The sequence below is a fragment of the Crassostrea angulata genome, chromosome 7 (assembly GCF_025612915.1).
Source record: "Crassostrea angulata isolate pt1a10 chromosome 7, ASM2561291v2, whole genome shotgun sequence".
Taxonomy (NCBI): domain Eukaryota; kingdom Metazoa; phylum Mollusca; class Bivalvia; order Ostreida; family Ostreidae; genus Magallana; species Magallana angulata.
Window position 1 is genome coordinate 59,256,894 of NC_069117.1, and position 26,530 is coordinate 59,283,423.

At 34.8% G+C, this 26,530-nt stretch overlaps 2 protein-coding genes across 2 annotated transcripts; one reads left to right on the forward strand and one right to left on the reverse strand.

Annotated features, from left to right (window-relative positions):
- Window positions 1-1,773: 1,773 nt before the first annotated feature.
- On the reverse strand, window positions 1,774-6,236 carry LOC128155940 (uncharacterized). Its single transcript, XM_052817841.1, has 10 exons — window positions 5,907-6,236; window positions 5,598-5,763; window positions 4,494-4,594; window positions 4,152-4,289; window positions 3,748-3,915; window positions 3,451-3,566; window positions 3,245-3,362; window positions 2,684-3,000; window positions 2,476-2,544; window positions 1,774-2,375 (listed from the first exon to the last, which is right to left on the reverse strand). Exons 1-10 carry the CDS (start codon window positions 5,974-5,976, stop codon window positions 2,145-2,147), a joined length of 1,494 nt encoding a protein of 497 aa, XP_052673801.1. The 5' UTR covers window positions 5,977-6,236; the 3' UTR covers window positions 1,774-2,144.
- Window positions 6,237-8,240: 2,004 nt separating this feature from the next.
- LOC128156471 (nucleoside diphosphate-linked moiety X motif 6-like) lies at window positions 8,241-14,167 on the forward strand. Its single transcript, XM_052818637.1, has 7 exons — window positions 8,241-8,377; window positions 9,743-9,930; window positions 10,344-10,550; window positions 12,864-12,922; window positions 13,019-13,070; window positions 13,214-13,261; window positions 13,716-14,167. Exons 1-7 carry the CDS (start codon window positions 8,241-8,243, stop codon window positions 14,105-14,107), a joined length of 1,083 nt encoding a protein of 360 aa, XP_052674597.1. The 3' UTR covers window positions 14,108-14,167.
- Window positions 14,168-26,530: the final 12,363 nt, after the last annotated feature.

Sequence of the window (26,530 nt, forward strand, 5' to 3'; positions counted from 1 at the left end):
TCCCCCTGTCCCTGCCCCCATTCCAACCCCCCCCCCCCCCTGCGATGCTAAGTGCCTGTTGTTTTCCAATAACATTGATTTTGATTGTTCTCTCAATTATTTATTTAATTTTTTGGTGTAAAATCTAATGTACATAACATTTTTATCACTTCTGATCATATTTTTCATATAATAATCGCATTTTTAAATTGCACATATATCAGTTCGAAGTTCCTCCAAATAGTTTTCGAATTTCCTCCCAATCGTTTACCGATCCCGATGGAAAGTTGATTCACGCATGCGCACATCCTGGTTATAGTGCCTGGTTATAGGATATAAAAAGTACCCTATTCTATACCTCATGCAGTTGACCTCGATGAGCTGACCTCGATCATAAGAAGACGCTCCATGAAATGACCTCGATCTATTGATGTTGCATAGTAGTAGCTAGGAAGACGGCTTGATTTATAAACAAGGTTACGTTATAATGCGACCTAAATAGCAAGTTATGATGGCATTCAATGTTTTTCAGTCGTATTAAATTATTTTAATACAACTCTTTCTTTGTATACGTGTTAATGCTCTTTGAAGAACCCTACTCAGTATTCTGAAGAAGAAGAAGGTTCGTTAACATTTAATAATTACGTTAAAAATATAAAACTAGACAAAGAGTTTACAAACGGCTTTCCCCAAATTTATTTCAAAATTAAATTTGTTGACGGTTTATAATGATGAAGTTATGGTGTACAGATTCAAAATATTCTATATTTTGTAAAAAATACAGTATTTTATATTTATTTTACATCAACCTGATCATGTTGATTGCTTCTAGCTATCTATATATTGTTATTGCCGATCATTCCTTTAAAAGGAATACTTGTTAGAGCATTATATTAATCTCCGTCAGATAGAGAGCTCTGATTTATAGCTAAAATATTTCGAAATTTTCTTTACTTTAAAATAGTTCATAGCTGAAAAGATCATACCCAAGTTTCAAGGTGGATCCTATGGTTGATATGTTGACTATATATAGCCTCCTTACTTACCTCAGTATTTTGTGGCAAGAAGGATCCATTAAGCTAAGTTTTTGGCCTCGGAAAATACATGAATTTTTAAAAATGTTTTACCTCCTTTCAAATGTTATTACATTTGTTTGCACCAAGCTTTTGGGGGAAATATCTCCTTTTATGCCATACCCACGGTAATGCATCATTATCTTGCTTGCTTGGGGGGCATTTGATCGTATGTCACTACTATGTATGTTTTGGGCAGCATGATTCCGTATCTATTGTAAATATCTTGATTTTCTTTATCACGATGCTATTTAATTGATCTTTCACTTTAATGAGAGTAATTTTAATGACCAAGAATAAAAGGTTAATATAGTATACTGATATGTCTTTTTCAATGCAGGTAGTAGAAAATTAGTTACGATTTGTTAGTTTGATAATTGTATTTCTTCTGGAATAAGGTTTATCACGTACCATGTGTCAAGAGATTTTTAAAAATTATGTTCAGGTTTAGCATCATTAGATATAGGAGAAGACATACAAGTCGAACTCAGTCGACTTTTGGGTGGACGATTTCGATTAATTTATCACAATCAGCCATGTATCAGCTGGTCACTTTGGTGGCCTTAGTTTCAGGAATGATGTATGTCTCTGTCCAATTATTTTGATAATTAGTACAATGATTGCTGGCATTATATGTGCCCATAACACACCATGCCAGCGTCAGTATATACTAGGTTTGTATTGTAAATTTCATGGACATGATAAATCAGAATTTAACCGCTTGTGTCTTAATCTACTTTATTGTGTGAAAATAAAAAACGGATTTATTAATATGGTTTTATTTTTCTGATACTATTTTTTAAAACAATATCAACTATTACCAGTATTGTCGCTTTTTATTTCTAATGTCAGTATCTAAACGATACCATTTTCAGTATGTATATATTTATTTACAAAAAGGATCTATATGTCCATATTCCAGGCAATGTTGTTACACCAGCCCTGTCAAACCCAAGATGGTCAAAATCTTTAAAGGTCATTCTCTTTGAGTTCTTATATAACAGAAATACTACACTCGATTTGTTTTGCCTCAGCTCAAAGTACAACGTTCTCGCAATATTCTGGATAGAGTTGTTCAATCTTTTACATTTTTCATTGCGGTTGAAGGAAATCCTCCTGTTTGGGACGCTTTCGAATGTTTGCCAAAAAGTTAGCAACATTATCCCACGTTGACTCTACTTCCACTTTCTCTGTGTTATCTGGGTTGAGCCATATTTTCTGGACGCTCGAGATACTACGCGCCGTATTCGGAGTCCCTCTATCATCATCATACGTCTGTTTGTTGAGAGGGTCATTAAATGCTTCCCACTGTCTCTGCCATGGCTATTGGTGCATTGGATACACATAAAAATAGATTACTTTGTAATATCAGAATCTTTCTGTTATATCATAGGAAGCTTCAATTTTGAATGCTTGTACACACCTGAGGTTCCTGTATTTCTTCGATGGTGTTGTTAAAATCATCAAACCATACTGAACGCCTTCTAGAGTCCTTCAAAAAGAAAATTATAGAAAACAATTCAGACTAACTTAACAAATCCTCCTAATTTTAAAAAATATTAAATATTTATCACAGAGACATTTTATTAAACCCGACTTCAACAGATAAGTAATTGTTGATATAAACTAACCGTATGGGAATGCACAGATTGATTCTCGCAGTTTTCTTTGCGACCTTTCTTTTTCTTTTTCTTCCTCTTTTTCTTGCCCATTTTGGAACTATTCTCAGCCTTTTCTACCGTGTGTTTTGTCTTTGGAGTAAATTTTTCGGCTAATTTTTTCCAGTTCCTCCTGGCTGCTAGTTCTAACTCATGATTTATTTTTTGTCGATGTTTTATTTTCCAGTATATGATAAAAAGGACCATGCCAAGGAGAAGCACAATCGGCACCAGTATTCCGGCTACTACTCCAATCGGCACCTCGTCGTCAGAGGGAGCTGCGTCCTTATCTTAAGTGTAAAAACCAAACACGCTCAAATTATCAAAACTGATTAAAAAATAATTAAAGTTATTTAAGTTTTGAATGATTTTCAAATAAAAACAAAAATTCAAAATAAAATTATCGACTATCAAATAGGAAATGTTAAAAATATTTATCATATGTGTAGTTTTACATTTGATACTGTTTGCATTGCTTACGCAACATTTAGACTACAGAAGTAACGTCATCTTGTTCTTCATCTTCCTACTTACATCGATCCACAAGATAGGCAATGACACCTGGTGACGTCACATAGGTAGAGGTCTGGTCAGTTTGGCAAATCTTGGGGTGATATGTGAGGTATACCTGATCATTGCCACTAGTAATAACCTTGACAAAATATAACACAAAAAGTATATAATCCAGTAGAGCATTGAGTTCTCGACAGTGGGCGTTTTCTGACCGTTACACAACTTACGTAACAAAAGAATCTGTACGTGCTGATTTCATCAGTCGTGGTGTCAAGGTTATATACCGTAAGGTACGTGCTGGCCCCGGACATCGCCGAATACATGCAACTCAAGTTACCACTGGCTAAAAATAGATGCTAGTATTTGAAATACATGATCAACATTTGTTGAAAGGAAAATTGTGAATTTCACATAAAAGTGTCTGTTTTAATTTTTGCGTGCATAAAAGAAAAATGGTTAGGGTGTTTAGATAGCTGTAATTGGTGGGAAATAGAAAAATATGAAACGTTTAAAATAATACTGACTTGTAAATGTATACTGAGTTGAGGCGCATGAGCTGTTGTAACTATGAATGAGGTAGTTAGGGTATGACATTCCATCCATGACGTTCCCATAGCAACCAGAGTTTAAGGTCATGTCAAGGATGCTGGCCACACTCTCGGGGCAGGTTATAAAGTTAGATGATTCGTTGCCTTCAATGAGTATGATTTTGAAAGATAATTAGATTAGGTAGAGCTCAATAATTTATTGGTATATTGTTGACATGATTCCGAAAGTTTAAAATATATTTGTAAAATTTGATCCTCGACGTTTTTTAATTAATAGCTCCATTTTAACGTTTTAGGACATTCAGAGAATAGTTTATATTGCTGCATGGTTTGATTGGTTGATTCTGTAGCCTGATAGTCAGATAATCAGTGAATCTTGCCTTTCTTGACGTAGACTTCCTGAGTACCCGTGGGTACGGATGTAGTAAGGTTACAGGCCTCACCCACGGGGAGGAGGGTCGTGGTAGAAGACTGCACGGACACACCAACCACACGCTCATTCACAAACCCCGCCATGTCTGTAGGGGCAAAGATTGACATACTTTACAAACAAGACTGGTGTTCGATAAGTATTCTGTACTTGTAAACTCAAATCAAATTCAGACTTTCATAAGTATTGTATTTTTACATTCAAACAATAATACTTTACTTAAAGATAGCAAGAAATGTGAAAACGATTAAAAAACAAAAATGTTTCCACGCAGTAATGATAATTGGTATACCTGAATTATACTGGACTAGGTATTTAGTTTCTGTGATTTTCGTGAAGGACATACAGAAGTACACATCATAGTTGCTGGTGCTAAGGATAGGTATACGGGCTCTGAAACAAATGATAAAGTGTCTCACTGTAAATGGATTGCTGGGGAGGGACACTGGTGAAGGTATTGTTTGGGGGGTTTGGGCGTTTCTCATTAGTGTTCATACTCCTTCTTTTCATGAAATCATTATATTCTCATTTTCTAATTGAGCTCATATTCTAATCAATTACTTTTTATGGCTTAGATTTTTAACATTGTCATAAACTCATATAGTATTTCTTATTTGTTCTCTGTTTTGATTCTTATTTATTTCTATGTCTCCTGGACTGAATTTTAAATTCTGAAGGCAAATTCGATTTCATGGTAATATGTTTACACTAGAGTTACTATATAGTAGTTAACCACATGTTCATGAGTTGGAAGATAAAACAGCAAACACTGTATGTCAAAAAACTTTTCTTTTAACATAGACATGTATATATGTTCTACGGAAGCAGGTTAGTGAGAAAACATATTTCGTATTGCAATCGGGATCGTCAAAAGTAACGAAATATTGTTCAAAACAAAATGGTTCAAAAAGTGACCAAAATTAAGGACATTGTAAATGAAACTTTTTATCTGGTGAGTTTTCAAAATACGCGATGGCCGACTCTGTTTCGAGCACTGTCTTATTTGGAAAGCGCATGGATTTCAACACCATTAGTTATCGTAAAATGAAGAAAAAAATAACACTGGTGTGTTAAATAATCATAATAATGTAACATGTCTTATGTTTCTAAAAAGTTTTCGTTGGTCTATATTTTTGTGACTCAATAGAACATAAAAAAAACTCACAATACACAGAAGTAAAAACCGCCAGATAAAACATTTTTTTTTTCATTGCAGAAACCGGCTTTCGTAAACTTTCGCTTATTTTCTGACATACTCCGAGCAAAAATAGAACACCCCCAAAAATGTTCTTAGATTAAACATTGCAATTATATTAAATAAAACTTAAAGAATATTCTTTGAAACGATGATTTGTTGGAAATACTAGCCTAGGGTAAGTTTATACGCTTTAATCACCTGGTGATGTATCGCCCATTATCAATGTATTCACAGTTGTAGGTGTGAGTGGAGGGGTGGATCAAACTCTTGAAATTACTGATGCTGTCATTAGAAAACGTCACCAATCCATTGCTGGTCGTGTACCAGTCTCCGCGCAGATCCGGCGGAAATTCACAGGCGCCATCTGTAGGGAAATCCAAAAATTAAAATCACAGGATAATGAGAGAGAGAGAGAGAGAGAGAAATTTTACCAGAAAAAATTTCATCCAATAGGTTTGTTTCTAGAGAATGATGATAAGGATACTGAATGCATATGATTAAACAAACCTGTTAGTTGATAAGATATATTCACTACTAAAACTACACAGATTAATAAAGTCCTAATGAAGCCCGGCATATCGTCACTCCGGCATACTGTCACTCCGAATTCCTCCGCTCGCTCCCTTTCTATGTATCTCTCCCGTACGATTAATAGTTCAGTCTAGTCCCATTGTTGTCACTAATATCTCATAACATCTTATAATATCTCATACACACAATAATTTTTCCATAATAAGTGGTAGAATTAATATAAGTAATGGTCATAATGTGGCCCTGTAATAGAATTAAAGTCCTGCACACCTCGCTGGTCAGTGACAATTGCTGGGGACAATGTAGAATGCACAATGAAGAAATGTATATCAAACATAAGTAAACTTGTTTTCCTTTTAAATTAAGAATTGATATAACACAGCTCATTGTCAATGCCGATGACTTTGACCTTTATTTCCTTCTTTATAATGGTATCACACGAAATTGAAATTAACCGGGACCCTAAAATTGTCTCTGTTCAAATATTTTCTTTAAATTCATAATGCAGATATAATTAGATGATAATGGTTGGTATTTATAATGAATTGGGATAATATTTACAGATCAATTTCAATGCGATATGTTGGCGGCTATCAGGGCGTTAATGTTCACAGATGGTTAGAACGGGGTGAATTACTTATTAATACATCTGCATACGAAAACAAATCGTAGCCCCCCCCCCCCCCCCCCCCGCCGCCTCTTACCCGTTATACAATTTACAATCATAGGAAACTGACTACATGAGTAACTATTAACTACTTAATCTGAAAGCTGGCTGTGCAGTCATTTATTTTCGGGGGAAACTGGCCATATATCATACCATTTTCCTAGTTTCATACTCAGTTTCCAAAGTGATTCCTACTATCCCCAAGTTTCTACTTCCACCACGTTTTGCTTAATATTTCGATAATCATAAATGAATGTGTACCCTAGTCCAGATTATCTGTTTTGGAACACCCCTCTACTGCTTCAGGTTTCAATACACAACCAAAATAGAAAGCCTACGAGGATTTTGCATTGCAGCAGATTTGAAAAGTACCCCAAAGATGACGTTGAAAAATTGTGCTATTTCTTTTATCTAATGTACTGATCTACATTAACAATAATTTACTTACTTTTATCCACTACTTATGTTTAATTCATTATTTTATTTCAAGAAAGATGTAAATGTAAACAATAAGTGCTATCTTTGATGATTCATGCTGACTTTGAAGGGAGCGATCATTGCAGAAAAAACTGCATAACCCGCTGATGCATATCAATTATAGTTCATGTACAGTAAACGTAAATTGTTATGGAATGCATGTAAACATTCAACGCATTCACTGCTTGCAGTTTATGTAATTAACATTTTAGAATTATGAATTTAAAATGATTATTTAAACAATAAAATGCTTTCTTTGGTGATTCATGCGGGTTATGAAAGTAGCGACATTGCAGAAAAAATACATAACCTGCGTTAGCGGGTTATGTTATTTTTTTCTGCAATGATCGCTACCTTCATAACCCGCATGAATCATCAAAAAAAGCATTTTATTGTTTATATTAACATCTCTCTTTTAACTAGTTAATAAATTGATTATGAAAAATAAGTTAAAATCACTAAATTACTGTTAATGTTCATAAGTACGTTAGCTAGAAGAAACAGCCAAATCGTCTCCTGTGAGACTGAGTCTGACATCATCATGATTACTTCGTGCAGTCCGTGATATTTTGTAGGTCGCTGAAGGTTTAGACCAATCGATAAACAGGGCGTGTCAATTTCAGACCTGTCAATATTTTCCCAGTTTCAGCCACTGTAGAATTCGACCAATCGATAAACGGGGCATGTATATTTCAGTCTGGCTGTTTCTATAGAGCTATGAATTAACTATAAGTTTTCGTAAGAAATAGAGGGAATAATACTTGGTAGATGTAAATATAGAGCTATGAATTAACTATAAGTTCCGTAAGAAATAGAGGGAATAATACTTGGTAGATGTAAATATAAAGTATTAATATGTACTCACTTTAGGTCAATTTGCATTTAAAAAGACCAAGAGTGACCGTTATACTGATATTTTCTTTGAAACTGCGGTCAACATTAGCTATCACGGGTAATTTTATTTGCAAATTGAGCTCTTTTAAATTCATTTTTCTATCTTATTACATTTTGCGTTATTGCATTTTACGTTGATGTTGACGCAAAATGTAATAACGCAAAGTGTAATAATGGAGAGAGAGACAGAGAGAGAGAGACAGACAGACAGACAGAATCTTCCTCAATGTTTTATGGATTAAATACTGCCTTGTGTTTGTATTTTTTTTCAGATGTTTCTATCCGGAAATAATGTTTGTTACCTTAATATTTTGTTTATTATCGAGCATTTAGTGGTTCCTAATATTTTAGTGTTTAAAGTCAACTATCTTGGTCTGAATGAAGAGAAAAACTGTGTAATTAATATGAGGTAATTCACTACTTTTATGTGTCATCGCTGCATAAATCCTTACGTTGAATTCAGGTTAATATTGATGAAAGATTTGTGAAATAAGATCTCCAGTAACAAACTGAAAAAAAACTCTTAACGAAGCGATGTTTTTTTTTTTAGAATAAAAACAACTCTACTAAGATTTTGTGTGATGTTTAGAAAACTAACATGGTGTAGAGATTATTGCCAATCTCATCAATGCATATATCTAAGGGATGGGAATTGACCAGACTAATTAAAACCTGGACCCCTTGAATCAAGATCAAGTGCTCTGTCAAGTTACCAACAAAGTTATCTGACTCTGGCGATCGGACCGATCGGACTATATTCAACACCCCCCCCCTCCCCAAATGATCTTTGATCTTTGTAATAAACATTTCAATTTTTTTCCAGGGTGGTTTCAGGGGTCGGTCTGGCATCAAATGTAATGGGATAGGAGAAATAATGACACAAAAGGCCAAGGTTCGAATTCTGGTCTTGACCATTATTATTTCTCCAATCCCATTACATGTGTACCTGTAAATGCATGTATGTCCCTCATTAACATTGCTAAGGACACCAGGCTATGGACATAGATCAAGATTATAGTCTGTCCCAAGATATATATGCTGCACATTTGGACGATTTTTGATAAAAATACACTTACCTGTGAAAGAATTGCAATTGAAATACTATTAGTAGTTGAAAGGGATATTTTCCAAAATAATTTCATTGACACATTATCATCTTTCACTCGGAAAAATTCACAGGAACGAAAACAGATTCCTTACGGAGATTTATAATGGGGAATGTTTACATCTTTTCTCCATTCGGAATACACTCAGAATACATCGCGCAATATTTCAACGTTATCATCCGGGCTTGCTGCAATACAATATCTCCGTAGACATCACATTTTTTAGCATTGTATTGAAACCTGATAAGCTAACAGGGGCGTTTTGACTGAGAAATCTTGGAAATTTTTCATACTTTTGAATGAACATCGTTTGAATCCTGAGGTATTTATAAATATCAAACAATTAAGCCAAACGTGAATCCAAAATATCTAGGGACAGAGTATAGTTCGAAAAACCCTCGATATAACATGCGCACTTTATTAAATGATTGCATTGTCAAACCTCTATGCATTTTACAGTGACTAATGAAATCAATCATTATGAAAACAGATATAAAAGATTTTATTTTTAAGAGCAACAATTATTATCATTTGTATTGTTCTTTTCTTTCCCATCCTCATTAGAAAAAACATCCCATGAAAATATCTATATATATAAAGTTTACCATACTGTAATTGAATGTGTACTTTGTAAACACCTGCCAACACTGTGTTTTTTCTTTCTGAAGGTTACTGCCAGCAATAGGATCTCTCAGACGACTTCCCTCTGTGTGTAGCTGGTGCAGGAACAGCCACACAGACATCCACACCTCATTCAGTCCTGACTCGGTGACTAAGGATAAGTACAATGGACTAACAGTAGACCTCAACATATCACACTCACTTACCTCAGAAGAATTCAGGACCATTCTCTCAGGTGAGTGCTGAAAAGTAAATTGTTGATATTTTTTTTCAATATTTTTCAAATGAACTGCTTCACAATATTATAACTGCAGTTTTGCTTTTTTGTGAGGCAAATTGTCAAACAAATGTAGTTTGTTGAAATATGATGTATTTAAACTGTAGTAATACACCTATTATATTTATCTGCCTACTAATATTTCAGCAAATTGTTTTGATTTTCACTGTAAAAGAACAATTATCCTAAAGGGAATAAATATTGACGTTACTTATAATATTTTTTTCCACAATTTGTAACATAAAATGAAGTTTTGTACAATCATAAATGTCATTTTTGTAAGAACAATAACATTTTTTTAATATTCAGATATATGTGAACTCAATAATTCATCCGATATATAAATCAGTTGCTACTCCTTTCTAATACAGATTCAATCCAGAAATGGCGAAATCAGGGTAGGTCTGCCATATGGATTAAAGTGCCAATTCTCCAGAGTCACCTGATTCCTGAGGCAGCCAATCAGGGCTTTGAGTTCCACCACGCTGAGCACCACCATTCCCTGCTGAAGCTGTGGCTACAAGAGGACAAGGAGGATCTCACACCGCGATTCGCCACGCACCAAGTTGGTGTCTCAGGTCAGCATTGTAGAATCTTCTCTCAAGATCTTTAAGACCTGACATTTAAAAGGATATGTGCAGTCAAACTTTGTTATCTTGAACTAAATGGGACTGTTTAAAAATTTCAAGATACCCAAGTATTCGAGATATCAAGGATAAAATACTTAAAAAAATAAGTGGTTGGGACTTACAAATCACTTGGACATATCAATTGTATTCAAGATATCAGTGTTTGAGATATTGAAGTTCAACTGTATATCAGTCTGGCATTGTGACACCCTGTCTCAGAATCCTAAGACTTGATATTGAAAAAATCGCTATCTAAGGTCAGCTTGATGGCACTTCCTAACAGAATCTCAAAAAACACCATATCATGTCAGCATTGTAGTACCTGACATACAAAATATGAGCATTTCAGGTTAGGGTGTTAGCATCTGGGCGCAGAATCTAAATATTTCCTACTTATTCTATTGAAGTGCAAACATTTTTAAAGGGAATGAAATGCAATTCCAACTTCATCAAAACATTTATAAAGTTCCTACAGATTAAGTCTAATCTTTAAAAATTCATCTTTAAAGATTTAATCAGCATCGTGCTTCAAGAATAGTCAATTTTTCATTTGTACATACTCAAAATGTTTTTTATAAAGGGAAAAAAAGTTCCAATTGAAAGTCATCAATTTAAAGAGTAATTGTACTTTGCTAAACAAAGCATGTATAGACCAGACATCATTAGCTCTTCATAGCAGAAATCCCATTTATATAAAAGAATTTAAAAACAGAACTCTGACTAGGTGTTATTTATTTTCACACAATCATTGACAGATGGTGTGTTCTCCCCCGGGTGTGAGTGATGACACAATCCTCTCTGCAGCCAGCATGTGTGGGTGGGAGTTAGGACAAAGGAGACGCAGTGAAGATCATCCCTTCTCAATTTTCTCCATAAAAAATATAATAATTTAATATAGGGTTATTTTTTAATTCCAGAGGGAAATAAGTATCGCCTACGTCTGTTGTTTTATGAATTAGGATCCCCTTGTCAGCATTTTCAAACCCTGATTACTGAAAATTTGCATTGTTTCAGAGCGTGAATGAAATTTTAAATGAAATAATCACTGTTCAGATGTAGATACAGCAGTGCCCCACCCCCACAAAAAGCTCTGTAATGATTCACACAGAATAATTGATTACCACAAGAGGTTCCAACACAGGATGCATTCAGTAGTCTATCAGCTGTTTTATGAGTTAAATTAAACGATATTGGTCATAAGGCCGAATACCCCATAAATATGCTTTTAAAATAAAATTGTTATACATGTATTTATTTTCGTACTTAAGTACGTTTGTGATTATTAATGTCAGTTTACCCTACCAATTAAAACTCACATTAAATATTAAATTAGAAGATCGTACTTTTTTGATTCATTGTTTTTAAAGAAGGCTGGGGTTCAGTAAGATGGTGATATGATGCCTAACAATAAAGATTTGTGCAAGAATTTCTGATTGTTCTGCATTTTGATTACGACTGTTTTAAAAGGTGTGGAGGGTGGGGGGTGGGGGGGGGGGGTGGAGGGGGATATGACCTTTATGGTTTCTGATCATCCTATTCACAGACAGACGCTGTGGAGTTTTTGTGTCTGTCTGAATATTCAGTTTTATTCTAACACTACCAACATTTATCTTATTTATATCTTGTTTTAACATGGTATGATCATCATCGATTTTCAAAACTGTAAATACCTAGAGTTATTTGTTCATATCATAAATTTGGCTCTTTGTTGGAAAGTATGTTAAAAGATTTTATATAGTGTGGTATTATGGAAATCAACAATATTTAATGTCCAAGGACAGTGGGTCCAATCCTCCGATGTGCCGATCCTAAGTTTTTTGACTGTCATCACTTCTGAATTTCTCCATTACAATTCAGCTTGGCAAATATGATATAATTTTGTAAAATACTTAGATATCGTAGTAGAATTTCATTTGATTACGATGTATATATAACTTGAGGATCAGATATCATCTTTAGGATGTAGGATAATTAGTAAGCGGGCTGTGAATCGGACAACTTTCGGGGTCATTCTCTTGTAAATACAGTTGAACTTCAATATCTTGAACACTAATAGCTCAGATAGTGTTGATACTCCGACCTGATTTAGAGTTCACAACTAAATTGCTCTTTTTTTCTCTCAATCCCATTGAGTTTGATATAACGAAGTTTAGCCGAATAAAATTTTTCAGGAACAGGTATAATTATACGTATGTTATGTAAATATTTGTATTTTACCATATTTTTACCGTCAGCTTAATGTTCTGTATTTGTAACACACAGGGCTGGTGATTCGTGAGGACACGGGACAGGTGCTCGCCATACAGGACCGGAACAGTCAGGTAACAAACTCCCTATCCACATGTATATTTTCTTCTACTCGACCCACCCCATAGTGACAGGTACCACTTCATCTGTCTCTCTTTTTTATTCTACAGTTTAATTTATGGAAGTTCCCAGGGGGTCTCTCCAATCTGGAGGAAGATATCGGTATAGATTTTTTTCTTTCTCATTCCTTTCCTCCCACGTCTCATAACCACAACAGATCACTAGTTTCGCATCAATTGCTTAAAAAAATAATTAGGGTACATTGTTGCATAATTTTTTGAACTCTTCATTGATTTCGATTGTAGGTGACACTGCAGTCAGAGAAGTATTCGAAGAAACGGGAATAAAATCAGGTGCGTGTTTATTATTAGAGTTATCTCGCTTTCGATAACTGTAATGTCCGAGATAGGTAAATGAGGCCACCGTTAATCGCACTCCCACTCATTTCCCCATTACTCCATTTTAATTATTTAATCAATCGATAAAATTGCGCAACCTCCAGATGATAAGAGTCAAGTAAATGTAAGCTGTGTACGAAATCAATGGCGCAATAAATAACCGGCTGTGCCGATATTTTGACTTGGGCTTTGACACACGTAATCGGGATTTTAAAACTACTGACTCTGCAAATTAAAGTCGGTCAGATCCTGTCGCCCTGACCCGAACGTTATGCACCTGTACATGTTATGTAAACTTCATTGACAGTTCCTAGAAAGGAACAATCGCTCACTATCCCACCCTTCCATTTTCTACCCACATGTAATAAATATGAGAGGAGTAGGTAACTTGTTTGTGTCTGTACTGTAGAATTCCTGTCCATGTTGGCCCTCAGACAACAGCACAAACAGCCGGGAGCTTTCGGGAGATCAGACATTTTTATCGTGTGTCGTTTACGACCTTTAACCTTTGACATTCGACCTTGTTCCCGTGAAATAAAAGCATGCCAATGGATGGACATTGCAGAAGTACAAAAACGGAGCGGGTTCTCGGCATTCATGAGGAAAGTGACTGGGATGGCGATGTATGGTATTCAACATGGGTTCCAGGATCTGGACATTAAGTATGAAGAAATGGAGTCGGTTTATAAAGGACTTCGATATAAACTGTACCACCGACCCGTACCGTCAGACACACAGACAAGGGGAATTACTCGCCGTGATAGCATCAACGCAGGCCGTGCTCTTTTAAAGTTTAGATAGACACAGGTTCTTTAAAACTCCATGCAGGTTTTATATTTGAATAAAATTGTTTATTCACTATCTTAAGTGTATATAAATCTGTACCGAAGGCATGAAATCTGGAGCTTAAGGGTGAACACGATGACTTGTCGTTTGGTCATAACGACTTTCCGTGTCGGGCACGAGTTAACATTGTGTTAGTACGTGTGGGCAAATATTCAAAATATCTCAACTCATTCAAACTCTGTCATCCTCGTAAAAACACATAACAAATTAGCACTCGCTAAATGAATAAAATGAGGGAATGAAGATAAATTTGACTTTTTATCGACCTCTGATCGAAACTTCAAACGAGTCTGGCTAATCAATGCTGATAGCAGGATCTACACTGTCGCTAATACGTATGGGACCCTCCGATTTTCTTTTTACTTACCCACGTATATTCCGCGGCCATGAAGGAATGCAGACATATTCTGTTTACGTAAAAGAAAATTGAATTCAATTTTAACACGGATTTCGTGTTCACAACACGGTGCGATTATCTATAGAAGTCTCGGGATGAGATGTCTATCGAGAAAAAAAGTCATGGGGGGGGGGGTCCAGAATCTTTATTATTTAATAGAACATCTAATATGAAGTAAACCAGTTCTACGTTTTCCATTTATGCTTAACCGAAAACAGGGTCCTTGTAGTTTGATTAATTGCTGCGTAGTAGATCAAGTACAAAAACGACATAAATTAAAAGGGGACTTCCAGATTATATTCCGAGCTAAATTGTCTAGAAGTCTTATATAAAATTAGTCCCAAATCATTTCTTTTTCAGCCAAACTACATAACAAAAAGATAACTTTCAAGACCTTTTTGTAACGGGTTTTCGCTTACAGTTAGACTTTATTATTATTCGAATGAAACCTGCTGAGAATCTTACCCATTTGACGTTCAAAAAGCTCGAGGAAGCCGGGCGGCTTCTTTTGAAATTGTTTAACATCTTTTTATATTTTTTATGTTAAAGTGCACGAAGGTGAAAGAGAAGATTTATTGTGTATTTATGTTACGAACAGGAATAACAATGCAAATTACTTGACGGGTTAGCAACCGGTGTCTAGCCGAAATCCCCTTTAATTTCGTAGTACAGATTTTCTTTTGGCTGAGTTTCTGCATCTGAGCAGACATTTTTTCCAGCTGTGCATGAGGTATAATGTTCGTCCCATCCAGACAAGGCCACCATCGTATGTTACATTCTAGGCTACAGGAATTTGGTCACAGATATATATTTCTTACGTAACTTTCAATTTTAAGAGGTTGTTAATATCATCAGGTCATGTTGTTCGGGGCGGTGGATTAGCACCAATCTGAGCAGACGACACATGACACCGGGTCAGGGCGGGCTATTAACCAGATCTATACCCTTTTATTGGAGCTGAAGAAAAGCCTATCTCAGATATTGTGTAACTCTTGATTATTTCTAAAAGTGTGTATTGGTCTGACCCGGTCAATCGAATGGCGGGCCGGATTTGGAGGTGTTAAGCGCGTGTGATGTGAGGCCCCTAGATAAGATACAGACTTGTAGCCAGATTGTCAATATTTACCCTCCATCATAAATATACAACTTATTTGACCGGACTGGAAGGAAGACAATTCGAAATATGGTTTCCTGCTCTTTGGTGACCTTGACATTAACGATATCTTTCCGTTCTACCATCTGCTTTGATCTATGGCATGGTTTGTTTATGAGTGAGCACGATTAAACCACAATTGTGTTTGTTTTGTGTCCAAACCATGATGGACGACCATTAAAAAACCAGTATAATTGTAAAAGTAAAAAAAACTTATATTAATGTAGACAAAGTGTGTTTCATCATCATTAACATTTAATTGTTTGATCATCATCATTAACTTTTAATTGTTTGATCATCATCATTAACATTTAATTGTTTGATCATCATCATTAACATTTAATTGTTTGATCATCATCATTAACTTTTAATTGTTTGATTTAAACCAGCCTGAATTATCAGTGAGCATACACCTGACATTTTCTTCTTTGATGTTAGATTTCCGTGTATTGATAGCTAGAATTCCTCTTCAACCACAAACCAGTGGTCCCGTGTGTCGGGTCCGTAGCTTGTTGAGTCGTGCATTCTCGGAACTTGTCCAACACCTGTTTTCACGGCCAAAGTACATCAGATTTGACAATCTCTGCATTCTTGTCATGTTTTTTACATGGTGGAACATTTATTTTCGGAAAACGAATGTTGTTTTGTTTACAACCTAAATTTCTGTCCATTCATTTACTGTTAAGTTAGATTTTTAAGAATTTCCAAACTTTTATTTTTACCTGAAAGTACCTGTGAACAACATTTACCTGCATACAGTTCTAATAATTGGTACATCGTAGAAAAATAATACCATTCTGAAGTATTCAACACTGAGGAGTTGGACTTCAACCTTAAAAAGAAACTGGATTGGCACGAAAAAAAAATCCTTTTTAATTAAGAGGGTCCAATGGTTGTTAATTGCCTTTTAGACTACATCAATCTCCTTGAAAAAAGAGTTCCATATCAAGATAAAGAAAAAACATCAAAATTTGAAATCTAAATATTAGGAATATTGCTGTGTGACAATTTATGACTAAAAATTTTATATCTTAACTTTTAAGGACGATCTCATGGGTAGTTTGTTGACCATATCCAGCCTCGATTTCGGACTGTTTTCAAATGAAACATTATGATATAGAAAATGAAGCTGAAAGACGCTAAAGTTTTCTATAATTGAAGAAAGTCATTAAGTGAATTTTTACCGGTAGACTCGATTTTGAGAAGACATCAGTATAATTTTTGTTAGATTTATTCAAATCTGAAATCTAAATGACTCCTGTTTACATGTGTTCGGGAAAGAATCTATCACCATTACCAATTCTCTCATTAGAGAATCCAGGAAATGGCGATTTTGAAATTCTACAAGACAAGACTGTATTTGATGTGTCCACAGATGATCTGATTTCTTAATGTGAAGTTAGAAGGAAACAAACGACCTTACATATATGAGCGATGTAAACAGAGAAAATTCGTGTCGGATGTGTCCCAGCCGCTTAAATCGGAACAACGAGTTTTTCCAAGATTTTATCGGCGGAAACTCTTGTACACACAGCACAAACGTCGTAGTATTGATCTGTTTGTCCTCAAATTACTTCCAATTTCTCGGTGTTTTCAGCTGTAGATCAGATACATAATCAAATAATTGAAATAGTTCGACAGCACGTGTAAAGGCATCAGACGAAGGCAAGCACGGCGCTGTCGACCCGCGACAGGGCTGTACAGACCCATTGTTGTGCACGGCACGGGGAGCCACCGTAGGCCCCAACTGTTTTGTGTCGGTCTCAAGGTCAAAACACTTGACCTCGTTCAACTCCCAAAACCCAGCAAGACGTCCCCCGGAATCAATGACTTTCCTGTAAACACTCAGCCTCTGTGTATACTTACTGCCACTACAGTTATGGTATGGAGGGGAGCCAAAGAAATATATATCGATAAATCAATTTCAGAATATGTGAAGTATACATGCGGTTTATGAAAATTCATCGATACATTCAATATGAACTTTGTATTAATGTGTTATGAGGTTAAGCGTACAAAAATACATAAGGTGGGGTAATTGTACCAAAGGTCACACAAAACCAAGCCTTAGAGGGCACCTGCTACCCCCGCTGATCTGTACCGAGGTCCGCTAGTTGACAGTGCCACAATCATGGGCAGGATATTTTACATACTCTGTCGTTTGGGGAAATGGGCTTGTCATTTTGTCACTTGGGTTTGTATTAATATCATTTAAGAAGAGAGACTGTTAACTCCGACATCATGTCGGTGTTGTGTCGCCCAAACCTTTAGGTGACAGAAAATGTCCAAACAATATTGTTATATTTGCGAGGATATGAATGGAAATCACCCTTTTTGACCCATAGCACGTGTAAATGACAGCGTGGATCAGTGTCAATGAAGTTGTCATTAGTTACGCGCGCGTGAAATTACTAAATACGTTTTCCAAAAAGATAAAGCGCAGCAATTTCATGTTAATGTGAATCTTCTTTTTAATACGTTATTTCAACTTTCATTATTTGTTTAAACATGATTTCCATGTACAGTGATTTTTTCCTGGAATTTTATTTGAATGTAAAGAGTTGTGTGAATAAATCTTGTTACAGGACAGTGAACTTTCTGCTTAGTCTTAAGATGCAGACGACACAATCGGTCGCTTGCCAACAGCCGCGAAACACGTCATCAGCAGCCGACAGAACGTCCATGCGCGCCGTCAATCGTCAGAATCGTAACGTTACCCAACATTGCATGCTGTTCATTCACGCGCGCTCATGCAAGTTTGAAAAATTGCAATAAAGTGCAATCTTAACAGAATTGCGAGATTCATATTCATCAGAAAAAGTGTAAGCATAAATCAACATGTTTATCACATGAAATGCAACAGCTCATAATTTATGATGATATAGAGGAAACAAAAATGTAGTACAGCGGAGTATCAACGTTAACTCTATCTTCCAAGGCTCTCTGAGATTCCAGAATTGAAATTTGTAGAATACCATTTTATAAATGGCAACTACTGTAAATTTGCATGTATACATACTGTATTACATACAATATACTAATCAGTGAGAAAGAAAATAAAATTGATCAGATTTCTTCACAATCTGTAACAGCATACCGCAATAGGATGAAGCCTCGGCTACTTATTTTTACATTACGAGTTCGAAACCAGCAATTTTTTTATGTTTCTAAGAATTTTTTTTGAATGTATTTTATAATACAATTTTATAACAGTAATTATGTTTTGCATATAATGCGCTCTTATTCATATTAGTATCTGAAGGGGTTCTGTTCCACCTTTACCCAACACGCTGTAGTACCGAGTGATCCTCTTATACAATCAACATACCAAGTGGTTCTTGGGAACTACGACTGTATCCGGCCACTCTTTCGTCACACTTCTCGGTGGACAATTGTCGGACTTTTGCTCAAAGACCGCTCATATACACTGTAAACTGTTAAAAACTCCACAGTCAAAAGCTCTCTGATGCGTCACAAAAAGGTTTTAAATATTTTATAAGTCGGAAAACCGCCGAATTTGGTATAATAATACTGATAAATCGAATTTAATTTACTAGTAGTTTGGTTAATATGTGGAGTTTTTTTTTTTCGAGTTACAGACTTGATGTATGAGGGATACTTATAAACAAGACTGGTTTTACAAATTAAATATGGTGCCATTATTTTGACACCACCATTTTCCGAAACTCCTCGGAAGTTTTCGAATTTCAAAAACAAGCACATTGGCGAGAAGTCACGTGATTATGTCAATGACGTAATCGTTTTAGTTTTATCGGTTACCATCCGGAAATCAAACTTCACCTGTCTATTTGATTCGTCTGTCAATTTTTCACGAAAATTACAAAATAAGTGTTCAAAATTAATTTGGATGTTTTTAAAAAGAAAATTTACAGTTTTGTGGTTTATGAAAAAACTAAAAAGTTTTCATCAGTTATCATAAGATGACACCAAATGTAGTCAAGGTTTCTTGTATTCAGTACAAATCACAGCACATAACCCCTAAGAACAACTTACGTCTTAGACTTGCTTCTAAAATAATAGCCAAGCTCTCATCCCCAGTGTTCCTTACTCTAAAGTTGTTAATGTCCAGAATATTGCATATTGTTCAAAATATATTTCTTTGAAAACTTTTCAATTCACTATAAATTTACGTTTACGCTAGGGTTTTCATTAGTTACTGAATTTAAAATCTCTATAGACTACAGTATATGGGCGTTGAAAGTACAATTACTTTCTACATATTAAATTTAAAGTACACGTTGTTTATTCCCTAGATTTGAAACCTCAGAATTAGGCATAAAATGCACGTAACGGGACTGTTATATTATATCACATAGGTGAGCGATAGGTGTGGGGACTTGAACCTTTTACAGAACTGCACTTTTGACTGGAGTTGTCTCACAGAATTATTTAAACGTGTAATTCATCTTTACTTATATGTATATAAAAAGGGGGTTACGTAAGCTTAATTGCGTAAAGAAATAGTTTAAAGTCTGGAAATTCACAAGCACTGTTTAACAAATTTCATGCATGAATATTTTGGAATTTGTTAATGTAAATTACGTTTCACGATTTTGAGCCTAAGTCGACATTCATGTATATAAAATTTGTTAATTGTTTTTTCCGATAATCAGTCAAATCCGATTGCTATATTGTAACTGAAAATTTGGTGGATGTGAAACTTTTATTTTGTAAATTTTGTCGGTGTGAAACTGTTATATTGTAAAGAAAGTGAGCGCACAAGATTGTAAGTTTGCAGGAATCCTCGACACGAATCAATTGGGATTTAAATGTCTATAACCTCGAAAGGCTATGTACAGGTTTCAACAAAAATATATTATGTTGAGAGTCGAAGTACATGGCTATTCCGGTTATTAAAAAACTCACAAAGCTTTCAAAAAATGGCAATGAGAGGTAAACCGATAACTAGTTGGAAATGTTAATGTAAACATATTTTAATGAAGTTATATTGTGTATATCCTAAAAAACTAGCAATAAGAAAAGAATTTTTTTATAGTGTTCATACAGCAGATCTAGAAATCAATAAGAACAAATTAAAATATTCCGGTGTATTATAATTCAACATCATGTTATAATAACAAACATTTAAAACAAAAAAGTTTATTTTTTTTTGAAAAGACTACCAGTTGGATTTGAACCCAAAACACTGAATGTATGTATTCACTAAATCCAGGACGAAACCACTGCGCCACGGAGACTTGTCAATATATGCTCTATAAAGTACTGTTTGAAACAACACTGTCATATCAATGGACTTTGTTTTTTATCCTTCAAAAAATAATTTGAAAAAGTACATAAATAGTCATCTCTGGGTCATCTCTCCATCTTTTTTTAAAAAGCGACATTTTTAATGTTGAAATATGTTACCTTTACACGTTTCAAATTTGTGGAGAGAAGACCCAGAGACAACAAAATCATTTTAAAACAGTTGTAAATAAGTAGGATTTTGCATGAATTGCATCGTGTTGCTATATTTAGACCCATATTATAATAAAACCTTTTGCATTTCAAATATGTTTCCACTCATTCCACATCCAACAGAAACCAAACAACGGTTATAATTCGAAAAATATTCAAACTTTATTGATGAAATTTTCACTCTCCTTGTGCGCCCAGATTCCTGCCGAATCTACATCTTAAGCGCCCACATTCTTTGGTGGATGTGAAACTGTTACTTTGTAAATTTTGTCAGTGTGACACTGTTATTTTGTAAAAAATTTCAGTGTTAAATTGTTATTTTGTAAATTTTGTGAATGTGAAACTGTTACTTTGTAAATGTTGTCAGTGTGACACTGTTATTTTGTAAATTTTGTCGGTGTAAAACTGTAAATTTTGTCGGTGTGAAACTGTAACTTTGTAAATTTTGTGGATGTGAAACTGTTATATTGTAAATTTTGTGGATGTGAAACTGTTATATTGTAAATTTTGTAGATGTTAAACTGTTTTTTGTAAATTTTGTCGGTGTGAAACTGTTACTTTGTAAATTTTGTGGATGTGAAAACTGTTACTTTGAAAATTTTGTCGGTGTGAAACTGTAACTTTGTAAATTTTGTAGATGTGAACTGTTACTTTGTAAATTTTGTGGATGTGAAACTGTTACTTTGTAAATTTTGTCAGTGTGACACTGTTATTTTGTAAATTTTGTCGGTGTGAATCTGTTAATTTTAAAATTTTGTAGATGTGAAACTGTAACTTTGTAAATTCGGTGGATGTGAAACTGTTATTTTGTCAATTTTGTCGGTGTGAAACTGTTATAATGTAAATTTTGTCGGTGTAAATTGTTATATTGTAAATTTTGTGGATGTGAAACTGTTATTTTGTCAATTTTGTCGGTGTACACTGCTATATTTTAAATTTTGTCGGTGTAAACTGTTATATTGTAAATGTTGTGGTTGTGAAACATAAATTTACAATATGATAATTTACACCAACCTAGGGGCATGCAAAATGAACAATTTGACACATGGAACAGCGTACTGTGTTTTGATGATCTCAGTGCGTGAGATGTAAACGCACATTCCTACATGTATGTCATTCAGGGGATCGAACCTACGGTTCAACGCATGGCCTGGTGGTTCTGTCTGATCCAGTCAACACCGCCCTGTTTCACTTCTAACAAGATGGATGACACCACCGTGGAACATTTCTGATAATGACGTGAACATTTTATGCAATTTATTTTATTTTTGTCCTTGAATGCCAATATATTTATTTTTGTAACAAAAAAACCTCCTCTATTTTAGTTAACTAGGGTTGTATCAGATAGCGAAAAAAATGCAGTACAAAAATTTACAAATAAAAACAAATATGAAGCTAATGTGTTAGAATTCCAGGAAAAACAAATTCTGTTATCTTTAACATTATAAAAATCTCGCCAATAATCAGGTTGGTGAAATCTCGTTCCTGACCCTGTCGTGTTTTTTTTACGTCTAAATCAGCGAAAATGGAGGCACTTGATGAATGCGTGAAAATCTCTGCTTACCCAGGCATCAGTAAATCAAAATGATTCATTTTTCTTAGTTTATAGGACCAGAGTACCAAAATAGAGGAAATTTTGATAAGTTATTTTTTTTCAAATATCTTATACACCATTTTAGTTATGAGGAGAGAGAGAATGAGAGAGATGAGAATGAGAGAGAGAGAGAGGGAGAGACTACTTTGTATCTTTTTACTATTGTCTAAACATGAGCATTAGATTTAAAACCTTACATGTTGTAAAGCTTATCGATGCAATTTGACCCCCTTGGTGTAAAATGCGGTGACTCATCGAATTCTTCACCAGGCAATTATTACACCTACTTACATACATAATGAATATATACATGTATACGACACCTTGAGCATTTAATTCTAACAATGTATGCACTATTATCTAAGGATGGACTCTGCTTTTAGACCTCAGAGGAGATGACATATCGAATCGTTATCCTTGATATCCAATTATATTTTGGTGTTTTTTTTCCTTTTTTAGATATATCGTTAAGTCATCGTGATGATTTAGACGCTGATTTTAAAGCACATTCTTTGTGAACCAATTCTGTTCTTTAAAGAAATCAAATACACATTTTTTTACCTGTTTAACACCTGTTTAACCAACTGAAAGAGGGAGAATGTTATTTAATATTAAGAGAACGTAAAATGAAGATATATCCATCAAATCCTGTCTGTACAAACTTTAAGCCATTATACACTGTATTTAAAATATGTACTCAGCTCTCACTGATTTTACCTTCAAATTCGTTTTCTTTGATCTTTCTCTTACAATACATACTATGGGATTTTTGCTGCTTTTTCTAATTGCAAAGCACTTTGTGCTGACTTTGTTGCCGTTGCTGAATGTACATCATGTGATGCAGCTTTGTTGCTAAATAAGTTCGTTACTGGTGCTTAAGGTACTGTGTATATGGTGTCAACGATGTTGATCCTTAGTATAGTATACCGACGTTGTTACTTTTGCTCTTAAAAGGTCAAGACTTGGTAACAATTCTGATGGTGTATATACAGCACTTGGTTGCGACTTGGTTGCTGTTACTAAACACTTTCTTTTCCTTGATGCCATCTGGTTTGAACCTTTTTATTTCTTAATTGTTTTAAAACTACAAAAGAATTGGGCACATATTTTTGAAAATCTAAAACGTCTTCTGTTTATGATTTATGATGCCCTCTCTGTTGTTTTTTGCTGAATAAGCAGCATTTGACGACTCGTTTCTGATACAAAGTGTACAACACGTGGAGCCAGTCAAGAGATATTTTTATTTGGCCTTGCATAATTCAAACGTAAATTGATTTAAGTTTCCCTCATCTTTCCTATGCGATGGATGTCATTACAAAATGGAGTACTGTCGATGTATCACTCAGCAATTTATTCACGATAATTAAGCAAATGAAATAATTAGCACACCTGCTCCAGTTAAAAATAAATAACAGTAACATCCCTAAATAGACATGGGCGCATATTATGCGTTCTCTTTGACCTACATTTGGATGGACCCACAGTTTCAGAACCCGCTTTACCTTTCCAAAGGTTACTCTCTAATCATAGATACATCATTAGCAAATACTCAGTATGTAAGTGTTACCAGTATTTCATATTAAATAATTTTTTTTAAAAATAGGTTCAACTCATATAATTTAAAATTGCAATAGATGCCAAATTCTTAGTGCTAAATACATGTAGATTTTTTTAGTTCGATCCTTGAAACGAAGTGCGCCCATTGTGTATATGGAATATACGTGTTTTATTAAATTAAAACTTAGGTAATTTTAGCTATGACTTAAATTTCCTGATCATTTAACACTAATAACATGGAATTTGCTGACAACACAGACCTGTAATCTTGGTGATTCCACGGACAAAGCCGATAGCTGGCTTCAGTGATTTAGTTCGAGCGAGGGCTTTTTTGAGATTCATCAACAAGTGTTCATAATCTGTTAATAATATCATAATAAGCGATTTAACGTATCAACCATTGTCGGCTCGACGTAGAAAGGGTAAACAACGACAATGGATTCCATTAATTATAGACGTTCATTCGTCATATCTGTGTGTATATGTATAAAGCGATTTCTATCTGTGAATTCCTTAAATAATTCAATTGGTTTTGGACACCAAAGTCAAATAATGTCTCGGTAACTCACCCTCTGCGTGTCAGTTCGTTAGAAAGGAGAAAAATGTCGCACGCGACAAAAGTGTGGCCTATACTATTTTCTTTCATTGAAGGAAAAAAGAAAATTACAGAATTAAAATATCGTTTTCAAATATATCATTTTACGATATATTATATGACAGAAATATTTGTAATATATGTCGGGAAATTAAAATTCCGCCCGTGTTGGTTTTCTTTGCTGGGCCGTCGAGTTGATACCACTGTGTTGCTTCACACCCCTTTTGAAGTTTATAATTTCATTATTTAAATCATCTTTTTGAATGAAGTTTTTTTCCTGATGCTTATCAGTCACTGTTGAGTTCCAATTTCTCCGATTAGGCACATATCTCGGCCATTAACAGGTATTTTTTGCTAGGTATCAAAAGCCTCACTTTGCATGCCTCTACTCGCAACAACTCCCCTCATTTACGAGTGATTTCTGAATAATTCTGAATGGCCTGTTATATGTTAATCAGTGATTTTATGATTTAACAACCCACAGTTTGCTGAATATCCTTCTTCGCCATCCATGCGCATTATTTCGATTTTCTTTCATGAAATCCGTCGATTCAGATTTATGGATTTTTTATTTTTAAAAAAAGTTTTAAAAGATGAAGCTTTGTCGTTTCACACTTCATTGTCAACAAACTAAAAGGTGATGTGGATGCATCAACATACGGGCTCCGACATAGCCCCACATTGGGAGTAAATCTTTCATTGACAAAAATTATTTGGTATTACCGTATGAAATTTATTTAAATGTCATATAACTCAGATTTAGCGATATAAGTAGTGAAATAACAACCCTGTATTTTAGTAATAGATATCAACAACAAGGAAATTCTTCAGCAAGTTCGAAAAACCCAAGTCTGTCAACAAAGACTTTTGAAGACACATTAAGGAAATACAGAAGAAATCGGGGGAATATTCCATCGTTTACCCTGTCACCTTACAAATGTTAATAGTCTTTTCCGGCAAAATGTTATCAATCTTCAGACGGTGACAAAGCAGGGAAGTTCAATTTTGTTTTTACCAATTTTCGTACCTTATCATTCGACCTTATGAAATTTAATAAAATTTAACCATCACAAAGCCTGTATATCTCAAAGCATGTATTGATCGCGTCCTTCAACAAATCAGCAACTTGAACACACAATGATAAATCATTTAAGCGTTCTGTTTCGGGGTGTGACACAAATCAAAGCTAATCACAGGTAATTATCACTGTGACCTTACCGGAAGGGAAAATACCAACACGGAACTTAAACCATAATTGGTCCAAATTTTATAATTTACGATTTCAGCAAATGGTTGAAGGACATCGAATTCGAACTTGGTAATCTTGTACATGCATTTTATTCTGTTTGTACTGTTATGTTCCAGAGTAATTATATATTTAACTTGTTGTGAAACAAAACTGTTAGATCTTTCAACAATATTTTTTCAGAGACAAAGGCTAACTAGTGCATGTATACGTAGAGGGGAGAAGAGTTTAACCAGTGTGCGGGGCGTAGGGTGGAAATCCATGCATCATTTTACTAAACCCATCATCCGAACCGGTCAAACACGAGTTCACCAAGAAATAAATGTGATGGCCAGTTTGCTTGGACGCCGCCGCAGGTTGCGGGGGTGTGATTAATTTGATTAATAAGATCACTGCC